General features: G+C 41.1%; 2 protein-coding genes across 3 annotated transcripts; both read left to right on the forward strand.

Moving 5' to 3' along the window:
• The first annotated feature begins 2 nt into the window (after positions 1-2).
• LOC102788069 (uncharacterized) lies at positions 3-5563 on the forward strand. Of its 2 annotated transcripts, XM_087852125.1 has the most exons (3): positions 3-139; positions 929-1063; positions 3979-5563. In XM_087852125.1, the coding sequence occupies exons 2-3, from the start codon at positions 1045-1047 to the stop codon at positions 5367-5369; spliced, it is 1410 nt and encodes a 469-aa protein (XP_087708251.1). In that variant the 5' UTR covers positions 3-139; positions 929-1044; the 3' UTR covers positions 5370-5563. The 2 variants fall into 2 exon arrangements, with proteins under 2 accessions (XP_087708251.1, XP_006797281.1); XM_006797218.3 differs by lacking the exon at positions 3-139 and having other exon boundaries at positions 919-1063.
• A 637-nt stretch (positions 5564-6200) lies between these two features.
• Positions 6201-18899, forward strand: adcy3b (adenylate cyclase 3b). Its single transcript, XM_087852804.1, has 20 exons — positions 6201-6881; positions 7860-8009; positions 9032-9171; positions 9284-9395; positions 11295-11422; positions 11670-11828; positions 11925-12084; positions 12201-12308; positions 12510-12586; positions 12813-12974; positions 13339-13426; positions 14743-14859; positions 15460-15731; positions 16667-16748; positions 16883-17041; positions 17327-17473; positions 17584-17700; positions 17806-17932; positions 18017-18141; positions 18244-18899. Exons 1-20 carry the CDS (start codon positions 6201-6203, stop codon positions 18424-18426), a joined length of 3294 nt encoding a protein of 1097 aa, XP_087708930.1. The 3' UTR covers positions 18427-18899.
• Positions 18900-19777: the final 878 nt, after the last annotated feature.

Below are 19777 nucleotides of genomic sequence, written 5' to 3' on the forward strand. Positions count from 1 at the left end.
CACAAACCAGGAAGCAATAGAGAGAAAAACCGCCGGGGAGACCGTTGATTACGGTTTATTTACCTCAGTTTTGTAGCTAATTTCATCTTTAAAAAAAAAAAACACGTAGTCCAGTTTCGAACTGTTTATGTTTAATGAGGTGATGTTAAATGTGATCAAATCGTTCATACAATGTTGTTTCATTGTATAGATTGTAGTAGCTATAGATTGCAGTAGCCTTCACCTCTCATTTGGAGTTACAATCCTGGTGATGTCCATATGTGATGAACAAAATAACTACTGCTTCTTCCTCAGAGAGGAAGTTCTATTATTAGAATTATTACAGCAAATATGTAAACATATCCACATCCGGCAGGAAGAGCACTTGGAATACAAAATTTGGAACCACAAAACCTGGATTTAGTTGCTTCGAAAGTTGCTAAAAATTCATAGATGATAAATGCTATAAGATAGTCTTCTGACTCTCACTTTGGTAGAAAGTGGAGGTTCTTTTATTATTGCCGTTTTTCATAGATTTAATTAAAGACACGGGGACAAAGTATTGTATTTTGACAGGCTGCTAGTAACAACGAAAAGATGCCATTTTAAATCAGTTCTTTGCTATGTGTAGAGGGTTCAAGGGTTCATCCCTTGAATTGGGTGCCTTTTTTATACTTGAAAGATTCACAGGTCGGTGTTAATTGTCTGAACAAAGAGTACAAACAGTCCTGAGATAATGGTCAGGTAGGGTGACTGGGCTGAAAGTGATAAAGTAGCTCATGTACAAAGAAAAACTCTGAAAAACGTTTAGAAAGCTTTAGGGAAAAAAGGACGAAAGTCAGGCTGCTTCGAAACAAAATATAAGAGATGGCCCAAAACATTTGTATATTACTGTATATTTAACAGTTGTTTCCTGTTTGTTTTTTGTTTTTTTACACTGAACTATTAGGGTGACGCACTGACGCGCGCAGCTTTTTTGTTTTTCTGATTGGCTCAGACCACGGTGTGTCAAACGTGACATCAAACAGGAAACGGTGAAACCTGTGAGCTGCTACACAGGGAAACATGGCAGACGCAAGCCTGGGTAAGATACTAAGCTGCAAAAACTACTTAAAATTAAATAAACCAGGGGTTTAAACAGGATATTAAAAATCCATACAGCAGCTACCTTTATGTAATGAACCCAAGGGTTATATCACACGGATGTAAAAACTGCAGGCATGCTCCAGAGCTAACTAAATGAAAACAATTGCAGACGAGGGTTTAATATCTCTCATTTGGAGAGAACGGTCTCTATTGACATAGACTTCAGGGTGGGTAGCTGGTCTGTTGAAACGGGGGGGGGTTTTTGTCCTTTTTTGCGTTTAAACAGACTTCCTGGTTTAAACTTTCTGTCGTCCACTCGTTTTCATTTTCCCTTTAAAGTGACAAGAGCATGTTCGCGCATGTGCAGAACAATCTCCGCATACAAGTTAGCAAACTTGCAGTATCACAGTGTAAATGTGGCACATTACACATAAATAACAGCATTTAATCCACCCGTGGTGACATCTTGCAAATAATGGGCCAATTGAAATAAACAGACTTCCTAGTTTCAACTTCCTGAAATTGTAGCTGTCAGATAAACAAGTGAAGTCAAACCTGCAGTTGTGATCACTGTCATCATGGGTATGAGTTACATGGTAATTTGGGGCTTTTGAAGATTCCCTTTGAACTATTTTTTCTACTGTGGAATGATTGTACAGCATACATCTTTAACAACTTTTAAAAACAAGAATTGAGTACAAAATGTTTACATTTCTTTTAAATTTTCTCAGATCCACACACAGTCAAAAGTACATACACACTCAAATATATATATACATACATCTCCACTAATATTACACTTCCACCACATGCTTTTGATAGCAAGCTTCTGACACAATTCTGGCTGGATATTTGAATCTTTATGAAGAAATTAGAGTTCATTTCAGGTGGTTGGTTTACTGACACAGAACTGGAATTCAAGCATAGTCCACACATTTTCGACATGGTTGAGGTAGGCACTTTTAGAAGACCATTCCAGATTATTAATGTTAGCCTGCTTTATTCATTCCGAAACCAGTTTTGACGTGTTTTGCGGATTGTTGTCCAGTTGGAACACCCGATTTGTGCAACTTGTCAGTACCACTGGCAGTAGAGCATGATGCTACCACCACCATGCTTGACAGTTGGTACAGCATTCGTGAAAGCCTCACCTTTACTCCTCCAATTATGTGTCTTGTAACTGTGGCCAGATAGGGCTGTGCGATATGACCAAAATCTCATATCCCGATATAAGAATTCTATCATCCCGATAACGATATTGTTAAAAGTCCGCTTGTTCACTGTAACTCTTTTAGACTACGTTACCCATGATGCACCTCGGTATCTGTACATATAAATCACAAAAATTTAACATTTTCTGTAAATTCTGTGAATCTCGGGCAGCTCGACTTGCGTGAAGTGTTTCCAGCTGCGCGTCCTTTACCCGGAGTCGAGTGTTTTAACCGATGCATGGAACTATACATTTTTAGACATAAGTTGTAACGGCCGCTGTTTTCTTTGTATTTATTACACCGCATGCTGCGGGTTGCCTGTTCTAACGTTTGAGTCTAAGGTTTATTTTTTAGCACCCTTCACGTGATTCAGTTTATTTTGAAAAGTCTCAACAGGATCTTGAGCTTTATTGTGAAAGGTTTATGTGGAACATAAACAAGCGGACACGCGAAGGTGTTACCGTCGCTAACGACAACGCATAAAAACAGGCTCTTGTCCGTCAGTAGTGTGGTTATATTACATATAAGAGAAAGAGAGAACTTTAAGAAATTCATATAGCCACTACAGTGACCATCAGAACGATGAAAAAATATTGTCGTAAACAGTTTATTTTGCAACACCACGAAACAAACGATAGCGTAAAATCAAACGATAGATGTTTTTATATCATCATCCGATATATATCGTTATATCGAACAGCCCTATGGCCAGATATCTCAATCTTTATCTCGTTTTGCCATAAAACCTGCCTCCAGAAGGCATTTGGCTTGTCCATGTTGGCAGATGCCAATTTTAGTTTTTGAAGCAGGGTTTTCTCACCCATGGTGATGTAAAACTGGCTTCACTGTGGATAGTGACACTGGTGACACAGTTTCCTGTTCATGGCAGGCTTGAGCCTTTGTGGTTCCTGGGTTATTTCTGAACATCCTAACCTATTTCATCTGAGGGTGACAGTTTGGGTCTTCTTTCACACCTTGGCAAAGTGGTGACACTTTTTACTCTATACTTAGATAGCATTGTTTGATCTGATTAACTTGAAATCTGAGGTTGTTTAGAAATGGCTTTAACAGACCTCAACTTGTCAATCCAGTGAATTCCGTCAGAGAAATCATTTTTAAGCTAGAAAACAGAAATTGCTTGTTATAGTCAATCATGATCACCAACGAGAAGTTGATAGGCCTTTACCTTCTCAAGTTAAGACGTTCAGCACCACTTATTAAACGATGATTGCGTATGTATATATTTGCCTTGTGTGGACTCGAGATTCAAACTTCAATTCAAACTTGTGCACCCAATTCTTGTATTTGCAGTCATTAATAATGTATGCTGCTCAATAATTACACCCTGGAAAAAGAAATTGCTAAGTGCTAAGAAATCATTACAAACCCAAAATGATTAGGACATGCTTTCCCATGATAAGTGGATCTCAACTTCTGACTACAACTCTATTTCCCCCCCCTTAAATATAACAGAGAAGTAATGTAATGAGGAACAAATCCCTTTTTAGTTTCTAGTGGTTGTTTATGTTTTATGAAGTCAGGTAAAATTTTGTGGGATGAAAACACTTTTCTAGAAAGGAAACCTTATTCCAGATGACTACTAGAGTAATACAAACTGAATGCATATACTTAGAAGTGCTTACATTTGCTTTCAAGTGTAAAACAGTAGACAGTACTTGACTTAACTCCTTTTTTATTTCAGGTGTTTTTGGTGTGGTGTCAGCCCTCGTTGGAAGTGGAGCGGCAGGTTTTGTGTTCGGAGAAGCTGCATTATTTGCAGTTGAACCCACTCTGATTGAAGATGGCCTCCTGCTTAACGCTGCAACTCTGGCTGCTGGACGGGCCGGTTCCACTGGTGTTGCAGTAGTGACGGCATGCCTCGTGTTCACCTCGGTACTCTTATGTCTTGGAAGTGGTTTCCTCCTCGCTGCCATGGTGATGACACTGTTGAGTAAAGTTGGAGTGAGACTGCCCTGGTTAGCAGAGGCCACAACAGGAGCCTCTGTTGTGGTGGGTGCTGTCACTACTGGATTGTTAGCGGGCGTCCTTCCACCGTGGCTCTACATTGTGGTGCAAGGTGCTCTGGTCCTTTTCGTCTACTCGTATTCCAACATTAACGACATGACCACAGCTCTGTTGATCATCTTCACCACTCTATACCTCAGTGTAGTGTATGGACAGTTGGGAGCCTTTTTTGGACTCATTAGCATGATTCTGACTATCGTTGTCCTCTTTGTCCTTCGAAGGCTACTAACAGTCCGTGTCCCTCGAAGACCCAAATCTAAAACTGGGTGCAAACTGCTGGAGAGAATATTCTTCTACTCTGTTTTTGTGGGGATTCTGGGATTTTTTGTGGGTTTAGGGGCAGGTGAAGCAGTAGACGGGTCAAAAGAAGAGGTGGTTGTGATGCTGCAGTCAGTCCTCTGGGTGGCCTATCTGTCTGCGGCGCTGCTTGGAGCTGGCCTGGGAACTGTGGCCATGGTCGGACTGGGTCCAGAGGTGGCTGGAAAGGTCGCTTTGGGAGTTGCTATAATGACATCAGTGGCTTTGAGAGCCATTCTGCAGTGGAGCTCCTCTCTAGGGGCCCGAGGCAGCACAGCAGGGACGCTAGGGGCGGCCACAGCTGCAGGGGTCTCACTTGGAGCCGCGAGTGTTGCAGCAAGACGGGCATTTCAGTCAAGGAATTCAACTTTAGCAGTTTTAGGTTCGGTCATCGTCGGTGCAGTTGTGGCAGCAGAATGCCAGTTACTTAAAGCAAGTCCGTTCACCGCATCAGAACTTGTAACAATCACCCTTGTTGCGGTAGGGGCATTTGTTCTGGGTGCACCAAAGAGCCCGTTCCACACTGAGGTGAATCTGCAAAAGGGCCTCCTCACGGGGCCTGTGCTAATAAAAGAAATCGGCATGGAAACGGTCACCGCAGCAGCAGCACCTATTGGAGCCGGGGCACTTGGGGCTGCAGCGCTGGGCACTGCGGCTCTGGGGAAACTGGGGACTGTGGGAGTCCTAGCGGCCATAGTGTTGGCTTTGGGGAGCGCTCTAAGCGGCATGATAGGAAAATCACCACCAACCACAAACACTCACAGAGACTGATTGACGCCTAAGTTTACATCTGTCTGTAAATGTTCTTGTGTTGCATTTTTGCAAGTAAAAAACTTGAGGCAAAAACATTAAATGCAGTGTCATAAGGCATGGTGTCTGTTATACAGATAAAATACTCGTGTTTTAATGTGCTGTTGTGGATACCAGTGTTAAATAAAAACATCAGAAAGCTTTCTTTTTTTTTATTTCAGTGACCTTAATCGTCCTCTTTCTTCTTCTTTTTTTCTAAGCTCTTCACAGCATCGCTGCCACATTTCCCAAGACATGACTGCGCGCTGGCAGTTTCTTTGGTTTCGTCTTAGCAACAGTAACAGAGGCACTCAGAGAAGGGGGGGCAGGAGAAAGACAGAAAATGATCAGAAGACGGAAGAGCATCTTAGAACTGATGTGTTTAGGCAGATAAAAGTAACCAGAGTAAAGCTTACAGTAGTCTCTCTGAAAATATGATATTTTGCATTGATATTGATTTAGTAGATCTACAATGATGACAAACCAGACTTCACCTGCCTGGGAACTAGAGGCTCTGAGAATCTCCTCTATCTTAAATGTGTTTTTGTATTTGAAGGCACTAACTCGAAATTAAAAGGTAAGCCACTTTTCATGGTGGGACTGAACTGAAGAATGGAATGGAGTTATTTTCTGATTTAAATGTTTTTGTGTCGTTTGGAAGAGCCTTTAAAAATCATGAAAACTTTGATCATGCGGTCAGCTGCAAAAAGAATCAAACAGTAATGGGGCACGTCACAACTTTTCCGTGGATTTTCACATTAGTGTTGTAACAGTATTCCACTAACCAAGAGGATTAACCTTTAATAAAGAAGCATGTCTCTGAACCGGGTCCGCACAATGGACACGGAGCAGTCTGCAGAGTACTCGGTGGAGTACTCGGCCCAGGTTTCCAGTGATCCGGGCCGTGACGTGGGTCGGAGGCGTGAAGTGACCGTAGTGCAGTCCAGCTGCTGCCGCTGCCTGCCCCGCGCAGTGCGCCTCACCTTTACCCCCGAGTCGTTGGAAAGGCTCTATCAGAACTACTTCCGTCGACAGAGACAGGAGAACCTGCTAGTGCTGGTGATGTTCGCCGCTCTCTTCAACAGCTTCGTCATCATCATGTGTGCGGTGGTGTACACTGAGGACAAACTGGCGATGGTGGTGGTGGCAGCTGTGGGGCTGGCTGCGGACGTTGCGCTCTACGTGTTGTGCTGGTTGCAGAAACTCCCCGCATCACCTGTGTGGCGCGGAGCAGTGGCCTACATACTGTGGCTGATGGTCACCGTGCATGTTTTGTGTTACATGGGACTAAACTACGAGCGCTTCCCACATGCTAGTGACTCGGTGGGCTGGCAGACTTTCTTCATTTTCTCCTGCTTTCTAACTTTGCCACTGAACCTGGTGGCCCTGCTTCTCCTCGCTGTCCTCTCGTGCGGGATTCACACTCTGGTTTTGGGGATCACGGTGGCTCAGAAGTTTAAGGATGGCGCGCAGGGGGCGATGCTGGTCAGACAGGTAAATGTCTGGTAAACTTACAAGGAATAAAGCAGCTAGAACTTTAAAACGTTTGTAAATGCAAAACAAACAACAACAAAGAAAAGCAGAAAGTGTGATATTAGATGTGTGTACATTTGATTCTAGGGCAGTGGTTCCCATCCAGGACCCAAATTTATGCATTTTGTAAGTTTTTCTTTTTACTAGGCTGCACCAGCCCTTCACCAGGCTAGAGCACTGGTACCCACAGTAAGACCATTATGAAAACAGTGCAAAATTTAAGGGGCCTCACACTGTTTCAGGGCCTAATACCCAAGTGGAGAGGTGTGACAGGAAAGTGGGTTTGGATTATGCATAGTAAATAAATTCATAATTCACTGCGTTAAATAAAACCCCTTTGTTTTTTCGATTTTGTGCAGTGTTTTCTTAATGCAAACTAATTTCCTTCCATTCACATTTATTGTCTTTTTGCCACACTTGGTTTTAGGGCCCCAAAGGTAAATATATATAAGTCAGATATAATATTATTTTAAACGCAGTCTCAATTTATAATGAGAGTGCATATGAATACACCATGTGTGATTGCACTACATCCCAAATAATGTTGTTTTGAGCAATTTGGAAACAAAATTGCATCTAAAAGTTAAAAGTCAGTTTCCACACACTGATCTTTAGATTAGATTCAATTTATCACTGAAAAGTACATTACTCAAATAAAATTGAAATTTGGCATCCACTTCAGTGTAGAAATAATATAAACATATATACATACAATATAAACACACATCATATTCACACGTTAGGTTTATCTTATATATTATATATAATATCTTATATAAGCTAAGATAAATGCTTTGTTTACCCATATTTGGTAAATTCATTTCAGCAGTTGAGATGATGATGAGATTATAATAATATTTATAAATATACTGTTTATTATAATGCATATTATTATTGTCCACACAAACACTTTTATGGCACTTTTCTCCTCTTTTTCAGTTGCTAGCCAACGTGATGCTGTACCTGTGTGCCATCATAGTGGGTGTGATGTCGTACTACATGGCAGACAGGAAGTACAGGACAGCATTTTTGGAAGCTCGTCAGTCACTGGAGGTGAAACTAACACTGGAGGAGCAAAGCACTCAGCAGGTATATTACCCATACCCATATGCACATTTTCTTTGGTGAGTGAACACATTTTCTTATTTTTGGCCAAACAAATCCACAAATGCACAAGTACACAAATAGAAGGGTGAGATGCGACACGCTGATTAATTACAGGATGTTTTGCTCAGCTCAGGACTAATAGGTTGTTAGAGAGGCGGTTGTTTTCACCAGCGCAGCCACCGTCAGGGACCTGACACAATAAGGTCCCTTTAGCACTTTGCCAGCCAACAGAGGCAATAGAGAGAACGAGGACATGTTTCCCAATAAAGCATTTTAAAAAGGAATTGTGTTTTTTCACTTTTTATTATATGTTAGCCAGTGTATTACTTCTTCATTTTTAACCAAACCTCAAGCTGCATTCAGGTCACCATTTTGCTGTAAATCCTTTAAGCTTGCTGTTTTTTGTGTTCCTTACAGCCACTATGCCACGCTTTACCTTCTGTGGCATCAATATTAATCTGTTATGAAGGCTTATCTCAGCTAGAAGAGGTGTTAAATTAAAGAAACGGCGGTAACGTATCTAACAGCAATCGCAAATTGCGAAAAAACTGGCAATTGCTCACCATCATCACAGATTGAAAGATGATACAAATGTGCAGTTATTGTCACCAAGCATTTAATTCTTCCCTTTAAGACACTGTCACGACTGCCTGTGACTATTTGCAAAACAAAGACAGCAGACTCTTGAGAGTTGTTTGAAAAAGGGGTGGAAAAGATGGTGAAAAGCGAGGGACGTGCGGATACAGATGGGGAGGCAAAAAGACAAAGGAAGAGACAGAGGAAAGATAGTATTCCCACCGTGCCTTTTCAGTGGGAGACTGGGTCAAAGATGGAAAACAACCAGCCAGTTAGGATATATCTGACCACTTGACGGGATTCTTGAGAGCTAAGAGAAAAATAAAATGTAAATTTGTACACTTTCTGTACGCGTACAGAAATAGGGATGACTTTTCTTTTCCTATTTCTCACATCTTGCACCTTCTTTCAAATCTTGCTCTATGTAGGAGGAACTATTACTGTCCATCCTGCCCAAACACATTGCTGATGAGATGCTGCAGGGCATGAAGAACCAGGCAAATCAGAACGAAGTCCGGCAGCAGCAGCAGTTCAACACCATGTACATGTACCGCCATGAAAACGTTAGGTCTGGATCACTAAAAAAAAATGTCTTTTGAATTTTATCAAACATCTGTTTCACAATATTTTTTGCAATAGGAAAGTGTTACATTATTTTTAATCATCCACTTTTATTGCAGCATCCTGTTTGCAGACATTGTGGGCTTCACCCAGTTGTCCTCAGCCTGCAGCGCCCAGGAGCTTGTAAAGCTGCTCAATGAACTGTTTGCTCGCTTTGATAAACTGGCAGCAGTGAGTATCAGAGTAGTTTCAACTGTTTTTTCCTGTGAGATATATGTACTCATAAGACACTTTATTAGGTACACATAGATTCAACACGGTGCTGGAACATTCCTCAGAGACTTTTTGTCATACTGACATGATAACATCACACAGTTGATCCACATTTGTCAGCTGCAAATCTTCAGTTCTGCCTCATCCAAAAGGTGCTCGTGACCGTGGAGACCAGTTGAGTACAGTGAACTCATTGGCATGTTCAAAAAGCCAGTTTGAGATGGTTTGAGCATTGTGACATTCCTAGAAGCACCATTAGAAGATGGGTACACTGTGGTTATAGAGGGATGGACATGGTCAGTAACAATACTCTAGTGGGCTGTGGAGTTTAAAGAATGCTAAATTAGTAGTAAGGGCACAAAGATTGGCAAGAAAATGTCCTCCATACCATTACACTAACAATACAAGGATGCATACATTGGATGCATACGTTCATGTTATTTAAACCAAATCCTGACCCTACCAGCCCTATGTTACAGCAGAAATTAAGACTCATTACATTAGGCAACAACTTCTCAGTCTTTTTGTTGAGCCTATGCTAATTGTACCCTCAGCTTCCTCTGCTTAGCTGACAGCAGTGGCACCCGGTGCGGTGTTCTGCTGCTGTCCAGTTTTCTTCGAGGTTAGATCTGTTGTGCCTCCATAGATGCTCTTCTGCATACCTTGTTTGTAAAGATTTGGTTATCTGCGTTACTATTGCCTTTCTATTAGCTTGAAACAATGTATCGTTTGTCATCTGATATCTAAAACTAACAAGGCATTTTTGTCCAGAGAACTGCTGCTCAGTGGATATTTTTCTTTTTTTCCTCTGTAAACTCTAAAGATGGTGGGAAAATCCCAGTAGATAAGCGGTTTCTGAAATACTCAGACCAGCCTGTCTGACACCAGCAACCATGCCACCTTCAGAGTCACTTAAATCAAACTTTTTCTCCATGCTGATGCTCCATTGGAACTTATGTATTAGCAAGCAGTTGAACAGCTGTGGCTAATAAAGTTGTCAGTGTTAAGATATATTACTATATTACTACAGGATATTTCTGAATTATTGTTGGTAGAAATGTAACAAAATTCTATGCTAGCTTGACTTGGTGTAACAACCTCCTTAATAACTTATTCTCTAGCCTCCATTGTAGTTAGCACCCAGTTTCTGCTTAGCTGGAATGCTACTCTGCTACATATGAACAGACAGACTCTGTAAAGCTAGTAGCCACCATGACGCCACCCATTAGTTTTAGACATTTTAAAACCTTAACATTAATGTTTTGACTGCCACCATGTTGGTTTGGAAATGGGTATATGCTGAGTCATCAGCGAGGGCTAACAAGTTTGGTTAGCAGGCTACATCCATAAACTATACAGCAGATACAGATATATGCTAATTACTGCTAACTAAGTAACAGGCTTATAAAATATGAAAAATATGCTCACCAAAACTGAAGCACAAACCTTTTGGGTGATTTGTACAACACAAGAAGTAATATTATTTGTCAGATAATTCCTCGAAAATGCTATACACAGTGTGTAGAGGTCCAGTTAATAGCAGATAGTCATCAGCTACAGCTCTGTGTGTGCACACCTGTCAATTGAAGCAGACTCACCCCTTACTTAAAGTCTTAGCGGTTCTCAAAGTTATAAACTAACAGACCACTGCATATTGTGAATTAGAACTCAAGCCACTCTGCCAGACAAAGGGATGAGATGACACAATTTCTTGATTTCTACAAACATCTTTTTTCTGAATTATGTTCTGAGAAGTGTTTATGAGACTATAAAATGACATTCTTGGATTGTTTGAGTTATAGTACCAGTACCTTTCTGTTATTGAGGTAAACATCCGTGTCTGATCTCACATTACAGGAACATCATCAGCTGAGGATTAAGATTCTTGGAGACTGTTACTATTGCATCTGTGGTGTTCCTGACTTCAGGGAGGACCATGCCGTATGTTCTATAAAGATGGGCCTGACTATGGTAAAAGCCATCTCGTAAGTAGTGACTTTACTAATTAGGAATAGGGGAGGAAAACACAATGAAAACATTATTATTAACACATTAGAATTAAAACTGTAAATTAAAAAAAAAAAAAGCTTAGACAAAATAATGGAGAAAGGAAATCACCACATAGAGAGAAAAAAACTAGAGAGGAAAGGCTCAATTAAAATTTTAAAGCTGCTTAACAATATGAGCAACAGTTAATTTTCCAGTGACCCCCTGATTTCTCTCATGGTCTAGGTACGTTCGAGAAAAGACACAAACAGAGGTTGACATGCGCGTGGGTGTCCACACCGGCACCGTGCTGGGAGGAGTACTCGGGCAGAAACGCTGGCAGTTTGATGTTTGGTCCACAGATGTCACTGTGGCCAATAAAATGGAATCTGGAGGGATTCCTGGGTAGGAAAATTGTGCGCTTCCTTGGTGTCTGTGTAGTGTATGTCTGAGAGCAGTTCATTTTTTTTTCTAAAATTCACAGTTTTGTATGCTATCTAGGAGAGTGCATATTTCCCAGACCACAAAAGACAGTCTGCATGGGGAATTTGAACTGGAGCCGGGGAATGGTGGAGAGAGGTGCGAGTACCTGCTGGAGAAAGGCATTGACACTTACTTAGTTCTAGTTCCGAAGCAGAAAGCCAATGGACTCAATGGAAATGTGAGTGGCTTGTTCCTTTATCCCATACAAAATAAATCAAATCAATTAAATGAACATTTTTTGTTTTTGTTAGTGATGTAATATTAACAGATGTCGTATCTGCTTCTCCTCCTCAGACACCTGGTACATTGACCAATAGAAATTCCAAACAGTTGATCAACACCACAGCATCCAATGGGAATGCAGTCTCACAACAGTCCACACCTACTGAGTCTAAAAAGGAGGTGAATTACAGCTGCCAGTCATCATTTCAGTAACCAAAGATTAAAGTGTGTTGTTACTTGTGTATACATGAGTAAGGCCTATCTATATGTTTATAAAAGATAAATTATGTGGATTATTTTTTCAATTATAAAAGAGAAAGGTTCACTTGGTAATGTTGTCTGTTTCTGATGCGTTTCTCTTTGCATTACTGGCAACCTTAGATGAGTAACACAGCCGAGGATCAAACCATCAACAGACGACTCCAGCAGGAGCTGCTGGAGAGAGAGACTCAAAAAATGTAAGAAAAAAATAAACCACAAAATTTTAAAAAGTGCAATAAAAGGATTCATTTTAAAGACTAAATCATAGAAATCGGATTCGGTGTTCCAGGAATTGAAAAGAAACAAACTCAGTGAAGTAACCCACATGCATCTCCTCAATTGGTGTCCCATCCCCCCTTTTTAGTATCCATGTCCTTCAAAATGTTCTTTTCTTCCTGCTAAATCTCACTGCATTTTTAACAGAATGAAGGATCATGAGATCAACCCTGTTTCTCTCCGTTTTGTGGATGGAAAGTTGGAGGACCACTACTCCTCAGAGAAGGAGAGGAGGAGCGGAGCGGCCTTCTCCTGCTGCATGATTGTACTCCTTTTCATCACAGCAATGGAGGTCTTCATAGACCCATTGTGAGTTTATGTATCATGTAGGTGCCACTTTATAGCATGGGTGGCACAGCGGTGCAGCACCATCACCTCCCAGCAGACCTTTGTATGTGGAGTTTGCATGTTCTCCGTGTAACTGTGCCGGTTTCCTCCAGCAGTCCAAACACTTCCATGTTAGGTGAATTGGTGATACTAAATGAGTGTGAGCATGTGTGGTTGTCTGTCTCCCTGTGTTAGCCCTGCTATACACTTGTACTGGGTATACCCCGACTCTCACCCTGTAACAGCTGGGACTGACTCCTTGGCCAATGTATTGTTGTAGTGATAGCACATGATAATTTATTAGAAATTGTAGGACGTTGTCTGATGATGTGTGTTCTCCTTCTAGGTTGTTTGTGAACTATGTGACTCTCGTAGTAGGACAGGTATTGCTGCTAATACTCACAGTATGCTCCCTGGCAGCCATCTTCCCCAGGGTGAGAATTTTTTTTAAAAAAGGAAACGTAATTTTTTTGTAAATTGTCGACAATGGTAACCAATTAATTGCTAAATGCCTTTGATTAGTATGTTCAAACCTCTCTAACAATAACGTAGAGCCTAAAAACTATGGTGATGTGAAAAACTAAGTACACCCCATGATTCAATAGGTTTTAGAGCAACCTTAACAACAATACCTTGAAGTAACAGTATGATGTTATCAGTCTCTCACATCATTGGGTGGGAACTTTGGCCCACTCTACTATACAATGTTACTTCAGTTCATTGAGGTTCTTGGGCAGTGTTCATGCACAGCTCTCTTAAAGTCCCGCCACAGCATTTCAGTCAGGTTGAAGTCTGGATTTTGACAAGGTCATTGCAGCACCTTGATTCTTTTCTTTTTCCGCTTTTCTGTTGCTGCTGTGCCTGGCGCATCCTGTTGAACAACCCAGTCGGACTCTAGAATACTTTGCTATACGGTGGAGTTTGTGGTCGACTCAGTGACTGCAAGGTGTTCAGGTCCCGTGGTTGCAAAACAAGCCCATCACCCCTCCACCACTGTGGTTGACAGTTGGGGTGTTTATGCTGATATATTGTGCTTGGTTTTTGCCAAATACAGTCTTGTGCATTACAGCTGTACATCTCCATATCGATGTCCAAAAGTCCAAAGGATGTTGTTCCAGAAGTTTTGTGTTTTTTTAAGTTGCAACTAGAAAAGAGGCTTTTTGCTGGCAACCCTTCCAAATAAGATCTACTTGTTCAGTCTATTTCTAAATGTTCTCTCATGAACTTTAACATTTAACATGCTAACTGAGATCTGTAGAGTCTGAGATGTAGCTCCTGGTTCGTTGTTGATGTTTTTTGCAGTTTTCTGAGAATTGCACAGTCTAACCTTGGGGTGAATTTGCTGGGATGTCCACTACTGGAAAGATTGTGCCATTGTGTTAACACACACCTGAATGCTCCAAATCAGCAAGCTGACGAAACCTCTGCTTTTATATAGGTGCCCACACTTGCTAATCATGTGCATGCATTTGATCAGCAGCACTTTGCTGCTTCTTAAGGTCTTAATTCCTATGGAAGCAGTAAGGGTGTACTTAGCTTTTCAGAGCACTGAATTCAGTCCTGTAAAAAACTTATTCTCGCAGGGCTTTAGCTAAGTGATATTTAGCATTTTGATTGGTTTTTACAATTGATAAGGAATTTTTCTCAAAGCAGTACTGATTTTATTGTCGCACAGGACAGAATGAAAGTTCTACAGTTTACACTACACTATATAAAAGATGGCTACCTTTTTAACATTTTCTTATCACAGATGTTCTCCAAGAGGTTGGTATCTTTCTCAATGTGGATTGATCGCACCCGATGGGCGAGAAACACGTGGGCCATGGCAAGCATATTTGTTCTAACCATGGCTGTGATCGCTGACATGGTACGACTTCAAGAAACTTGGTAAAACTGCATGTGTGCATGTCCGTAATCGTGGATAAACTTTTTTGTATTTTCGTTATATAACTTAATGTCATAACGGGAAAATACATACAATCAGTTTCCAGGAAATTCCAGTTGGGATTAATGTACAACATCATAGCTCCCAATCTGAGTGTGTGTGCATTCGACTTTCCATAAGTGTGTTCCCACTTTGTCTTCATCAGACTATCGCTGCCTTTTATGTGTCTGACAGTGTGATCCCAGTGGGGTCTATTAGTTGTCTGTCTTGCTGCCTGCTGGCTCATTTGTCACAGCCCCATAGGAGCAACTTGCTACACACGCTGCTGCCTTTGTGGGCTGAAGAGAATAGCGGATGCTAAAGAGAGCGTTCATTTCTCTGTTACGCTGTCATGTAGAAGTGACAGTCGCCCTTTGAAGAAAATGAAGAAAAAAGATAAAATAACGGAGCATGTTTTACTACTGCTGTTGTCGTATTCGGGTTATTCTCAACATAGGCACAAGTTTTAGCTGAAAACATGAAGTTGCTAATTTTTCTGCCAGTTAGAGTGAGTGGATTTTTTTTCTTTTCGTTGTGTTGCAGTTAAGTTGTGCACCTCCATCCCTTCGGATCTTCAACAGCACGTCTGGTCCGATGTTGGAGTCGCTCGGTGACGGAGGCTGCGCAGATAATCCGAAGCACTACAGCTTCATGGCTGTGATGTCACTCATTGCAACAACCATGTTGGTGCAAGTGAGCCACCTGATTAAACTAGGCCTCATGGTGCTGGTTGTCACAGCAACTGGAGCCGTTAATATCTACAGCTGGCGGGACCTATATGATCTGTATGATTACATGCAGTTTGCCTCCTACAGGTGAGAAATGACTAATCATCGATAGATGTCTCTTTTAGGTTATTCTGGGTGTTTTGCTTTAGGTTGGATTTGCTGCTGTGTCTACAGTGCTGTGAAAAAGTAGTTGACTCCTTATTGTTTTTTTTAGGTTGTTCCAGATTTGTCATACTTACATAGTTCATATGATCAAACAAATTTGAATAGTTATTAGACAATGCTAACTTGAGTAATAATAACCCAAAAAGAACATAAAGAACATCTCATAGTTTCCAAAAAACATCTTGATGATCTCCAAGACTTTTGGGAAAATATTCTGTGGACTGACGAGACAAAAGTTTCATTTTTTGGAACGTTTGAGTTCTGTTCCATCTGGTATAAACTAACACAACTTTTCGTAAAAAGAACATCATACCACCACCAAACATGGTGGTGGTAGCGTGATGGTCCAGGGCTGCTTTGCTGCTTCAGGACCTGGACCGCTTGCTGTAACTGATGGAACCATGAATTCTGCTCTTTACCAGAAAATCCTGAAGTCTGACCATGAATTCCTGCCATGAAGCTCAAGCACACTTGGGTTATGCAGCAGAACAATGATCTGAAACACCAGCAGATCCACCTTTGAATGGCTCAAAGAAAGAAAGATGAAGGTTTTGGAGTGGCCTAGACAAAGTCCAGACATAAATCGTCTTAAGATGCTTTGGCGTGACCTTACACAGGCCGTTCATGCTTGAAAACCCTCCAGTGTAGCTGAATTAAAACAAGTGTGCAAAGAAGACTGGATCAAAATTTCACTACATGGATGTGAAAGATTCTTTGCCAATTATTGCAAATGCTTGATTGAGGTTCTTGTTGCCAAGGGTGGCACAACCAGTTAAGGGTTAAGGGGCCAATTACTTTTTTTCAGCACTGTTAATGACAGTATTGTCGCTAATGGTATCCCACTTTTGTATTTTCAGAACATTGATAGTGCCATCCAAGTACCTCATGACAGTGATGATTATTGTTATGATGATTGGCTTTTACTTCTTTGCACGCCACGTGAGTGTCACATCTATGTAACACCCGGAGGGTTAGAACAAGAAAATGTTGTTCAACAAAATTCTAATTTTTCCATAATAGGTTTCTCTCAAAATATTTCATTAATTCTGTCTGTGTTGCGTCTCTGTGTGCAGCTGGAGCAACAGTCCAGGAAACTATTTCTGTGGAAGATTGGCGTGCACGATCAGAAAGAGAGAGTCTTTGAAATGAGACGCTGGAATGAAGCGTTGGTCACCAACATGCTGCCAGAGCATGTGGCAAAACACTTTCTGGGCACTAAAAAAAGAGACGAGGTATATATGTTGAGTTTGTTACCATAGGAGTCAGTGAGAGAAAACAACATGAGTGAGAATGGAGGAGAAGCCATATTAAACAGCATTTTGCGATTTAAAACCATTTGAGCTTACACCTTCTATGTGAGCAGCAGAAAGAGTTGTTCAAAAGCAGCTTAAAGTAATGAAGGTACCGCAGGTGATGCTGTTCTGTGCCATCTTGTGGCCTATCTTATAATTACATATTAGTGGCAATAAGCTTAAAAACTGTTTTTTATGACCCAACAAGTCATTTGTTTTGTGTAGGAGCTGTACAGCCAGGGGTATGATGAAATAGGGGTAATGTTTGCATCCATCCCCAATTTTTCTGATTTCTACACTGAGGAGAGCATCAATAACGGGGGCATTGAGTGTCTGAGGATTCTCAATGAGATCATCTCCGACTTTGACAGCGTGAGTTCTGCCAGTGTTGCACACTAAACGTACACTAAACTTAACGTGACCTCAAAGCATGAATGTAACACCAGGAAGTAAAACTAATCAGCGTCCACTTTCCCCACCAGTTATTAGACCGGGACGAGTTCAGGTGCATTACTAAGATCAAGACGATTGGAAGCACCTACATGGCCGCGTCAGGCCTCACACCGGAAAGCAACACAAATGGATATGGCAACCGCAAGGTGTGATAATCTATCAGCATTAGATGTCAATATCAATCTGTTGAAGCCTTTTATCTAAACTGATTATTCTAATAATTATAAGAGCTATTAACTGGTTGTCTACAGCCAGAGGACCAGTTGCTGATTGAGCGCTGGCAGCACCTCGCCGACCTGGCAGACTTTGCCTTGGCCATGAAAGTCACCCTCAACAACCTCAACAAGCAGTCCTTCAACAACTTTATGCTACGAATCGGTCAGTGTTTGTACCTGAGAGTGAGTCTGAGTGTCCAACTGCAAATGTGCACATGTGTTCATGTCTCCTTTTTGATCCCTTAAGGTCTAAATAAAGGAGCAGTTCTGGCCGGAGTGATCGGAGCTCGTAAACCTCACTATGACATCTGGGGCAACACGGTCAACGTGGCGAGCAGAATGGAGTCAACTGGAGTGATGGGAAACATTCAGGTAGCACAACCAAACGCTCCCAAAACCAAAGATGCAGCAAATTTAAGCATCCTTTTTATTGTGTCCATCTCTTCTAAATGTTATGTTCTACTTGGACCTCAGGTTGTAGAGGACTGCTATGACATCCTGAAGGATTACGGCTTTCGTTTTATCCGAAGAGGGCCCATATATGTCAAAGGGAAAGGCGAGCTGCTTACCTTTTTCATGAAAGGCAAAGACAAACCCAATACCAAAGATGGTGCAGTAACGACTACCCTTCCACACCAAGTTGGAGACCTTCACTGACTTTTTTTTTTTAATCTCTTCAAATGGCATAAGCCCAATAACAGGCCTGAGCAAGATGTCAGTTTTGTCAGCCATGAATTTTACAGGATCTTGTTTTTTGTGCACTTCATAGCCCATGTGAAGAATATGACGGTAGGCTGACACAACAAAAACGCTAATGCACAATTATCAGGACTTTTATAGACAAATGTTTAAAGAAACATGTTTTGTAAAGTTGTAAACAAATTTAAGAATGTCTCAGAGAGCTCCTGAGCTAAAGATTGCTGCACTTGATTCACAGATTGCTACAGACACGAGAATAACAAAAATCTACGTCTGATTTTTTTCAACATTTTTCATTTCATTATTTGAAAAAAGCAAACACTTCATCCTCTTTGATACAGTCCCTGTGAATAAATTTTATAAGCTCACATATAAAAAGGATATTGTCTAAATCTTGAAAAACGGTATAAAAATTAAACGCATCCCTACAGACTGTGACCTGTGACCAGTGTTGGGTAAGTTACTTTAAAATAGTAACTTAGTTACATTACTAGTTACTTCTATCAAAAGTAACTCAGTTACTTCAAGTTACTCGTTACTTTCAAAGTAACTAGTTACTAGGGAAAGTAACTTTGGTTTTACTCAGAATTCTCTTGTTAATGTGTTGCTTCCATAACTTTGCCAGTCTTCTAGCTTGCTTACTTGCCACAAGTGCACTGTGCCACCTACCAATAGAAAGGAAAAGATGATGTGCATATTTCCACGAGAGAAATCCCACGCCTGGACCATCATTGACTGCTGCCATGATTCTAGCCTACGTCACAGCATCATGTGCGCCTTTTACATCCAACACAAAAACTGCAGTCGTGGTGCTTTGATTGTACTCAGAACTCGGAAATTCTGCCTTCTGAATAGGAAGATGTAGGTAACACCAGACTGCAGATGAGCTGCATACAGGGCTGGACTGGGACAAAAAATCGGCTCGGGCATTTTGACTAGAGACCGGCCCGCCATTATAGGAAAAATCATAAAGCCTTTGAATGAAAACAAACACTGTTGTGACAGTGATGTTCACTGTTTTGATGGTATATTTGCATCAATCTATGAATCGTTTGTTCGCAAGATTCAGATAATTATTTTTTTTAAAAGCTAGACATTTTAAATTAGAATAAGAAAGAAAAGTATTTCTTTGTGCCCCCCTCTCCCTGTTAATGCCCTACCTGGCCCCCCTGGCAAAACTTTGCTAGATCCGCACCTGCACAATTACCAGCTGTCAGCTACCTAAAAAAGGATCCTGGGGTTATCTGTCTCTCAGAAACAGTTCATAACTTCCCTTCAACTCATTCATGTCACCTAAAAGGTAAACCTG

Source organism: Neolamprologus brichardi, chromosome 15 (assembly GCF_056152115.1).
Source record: "Neolamprologus brichardi isolate AB-2024 chromosome 15, ASM5615211v1, whole genome shotgun sequence".
Classification (NCBI taxonomy): domain Eukaryota; kingdom Metazoa; phylum Chordata; class Actinopteri; order Cichliformes; family Cichlidae; genus Neolamprologus; species Neolamprologus brichardi.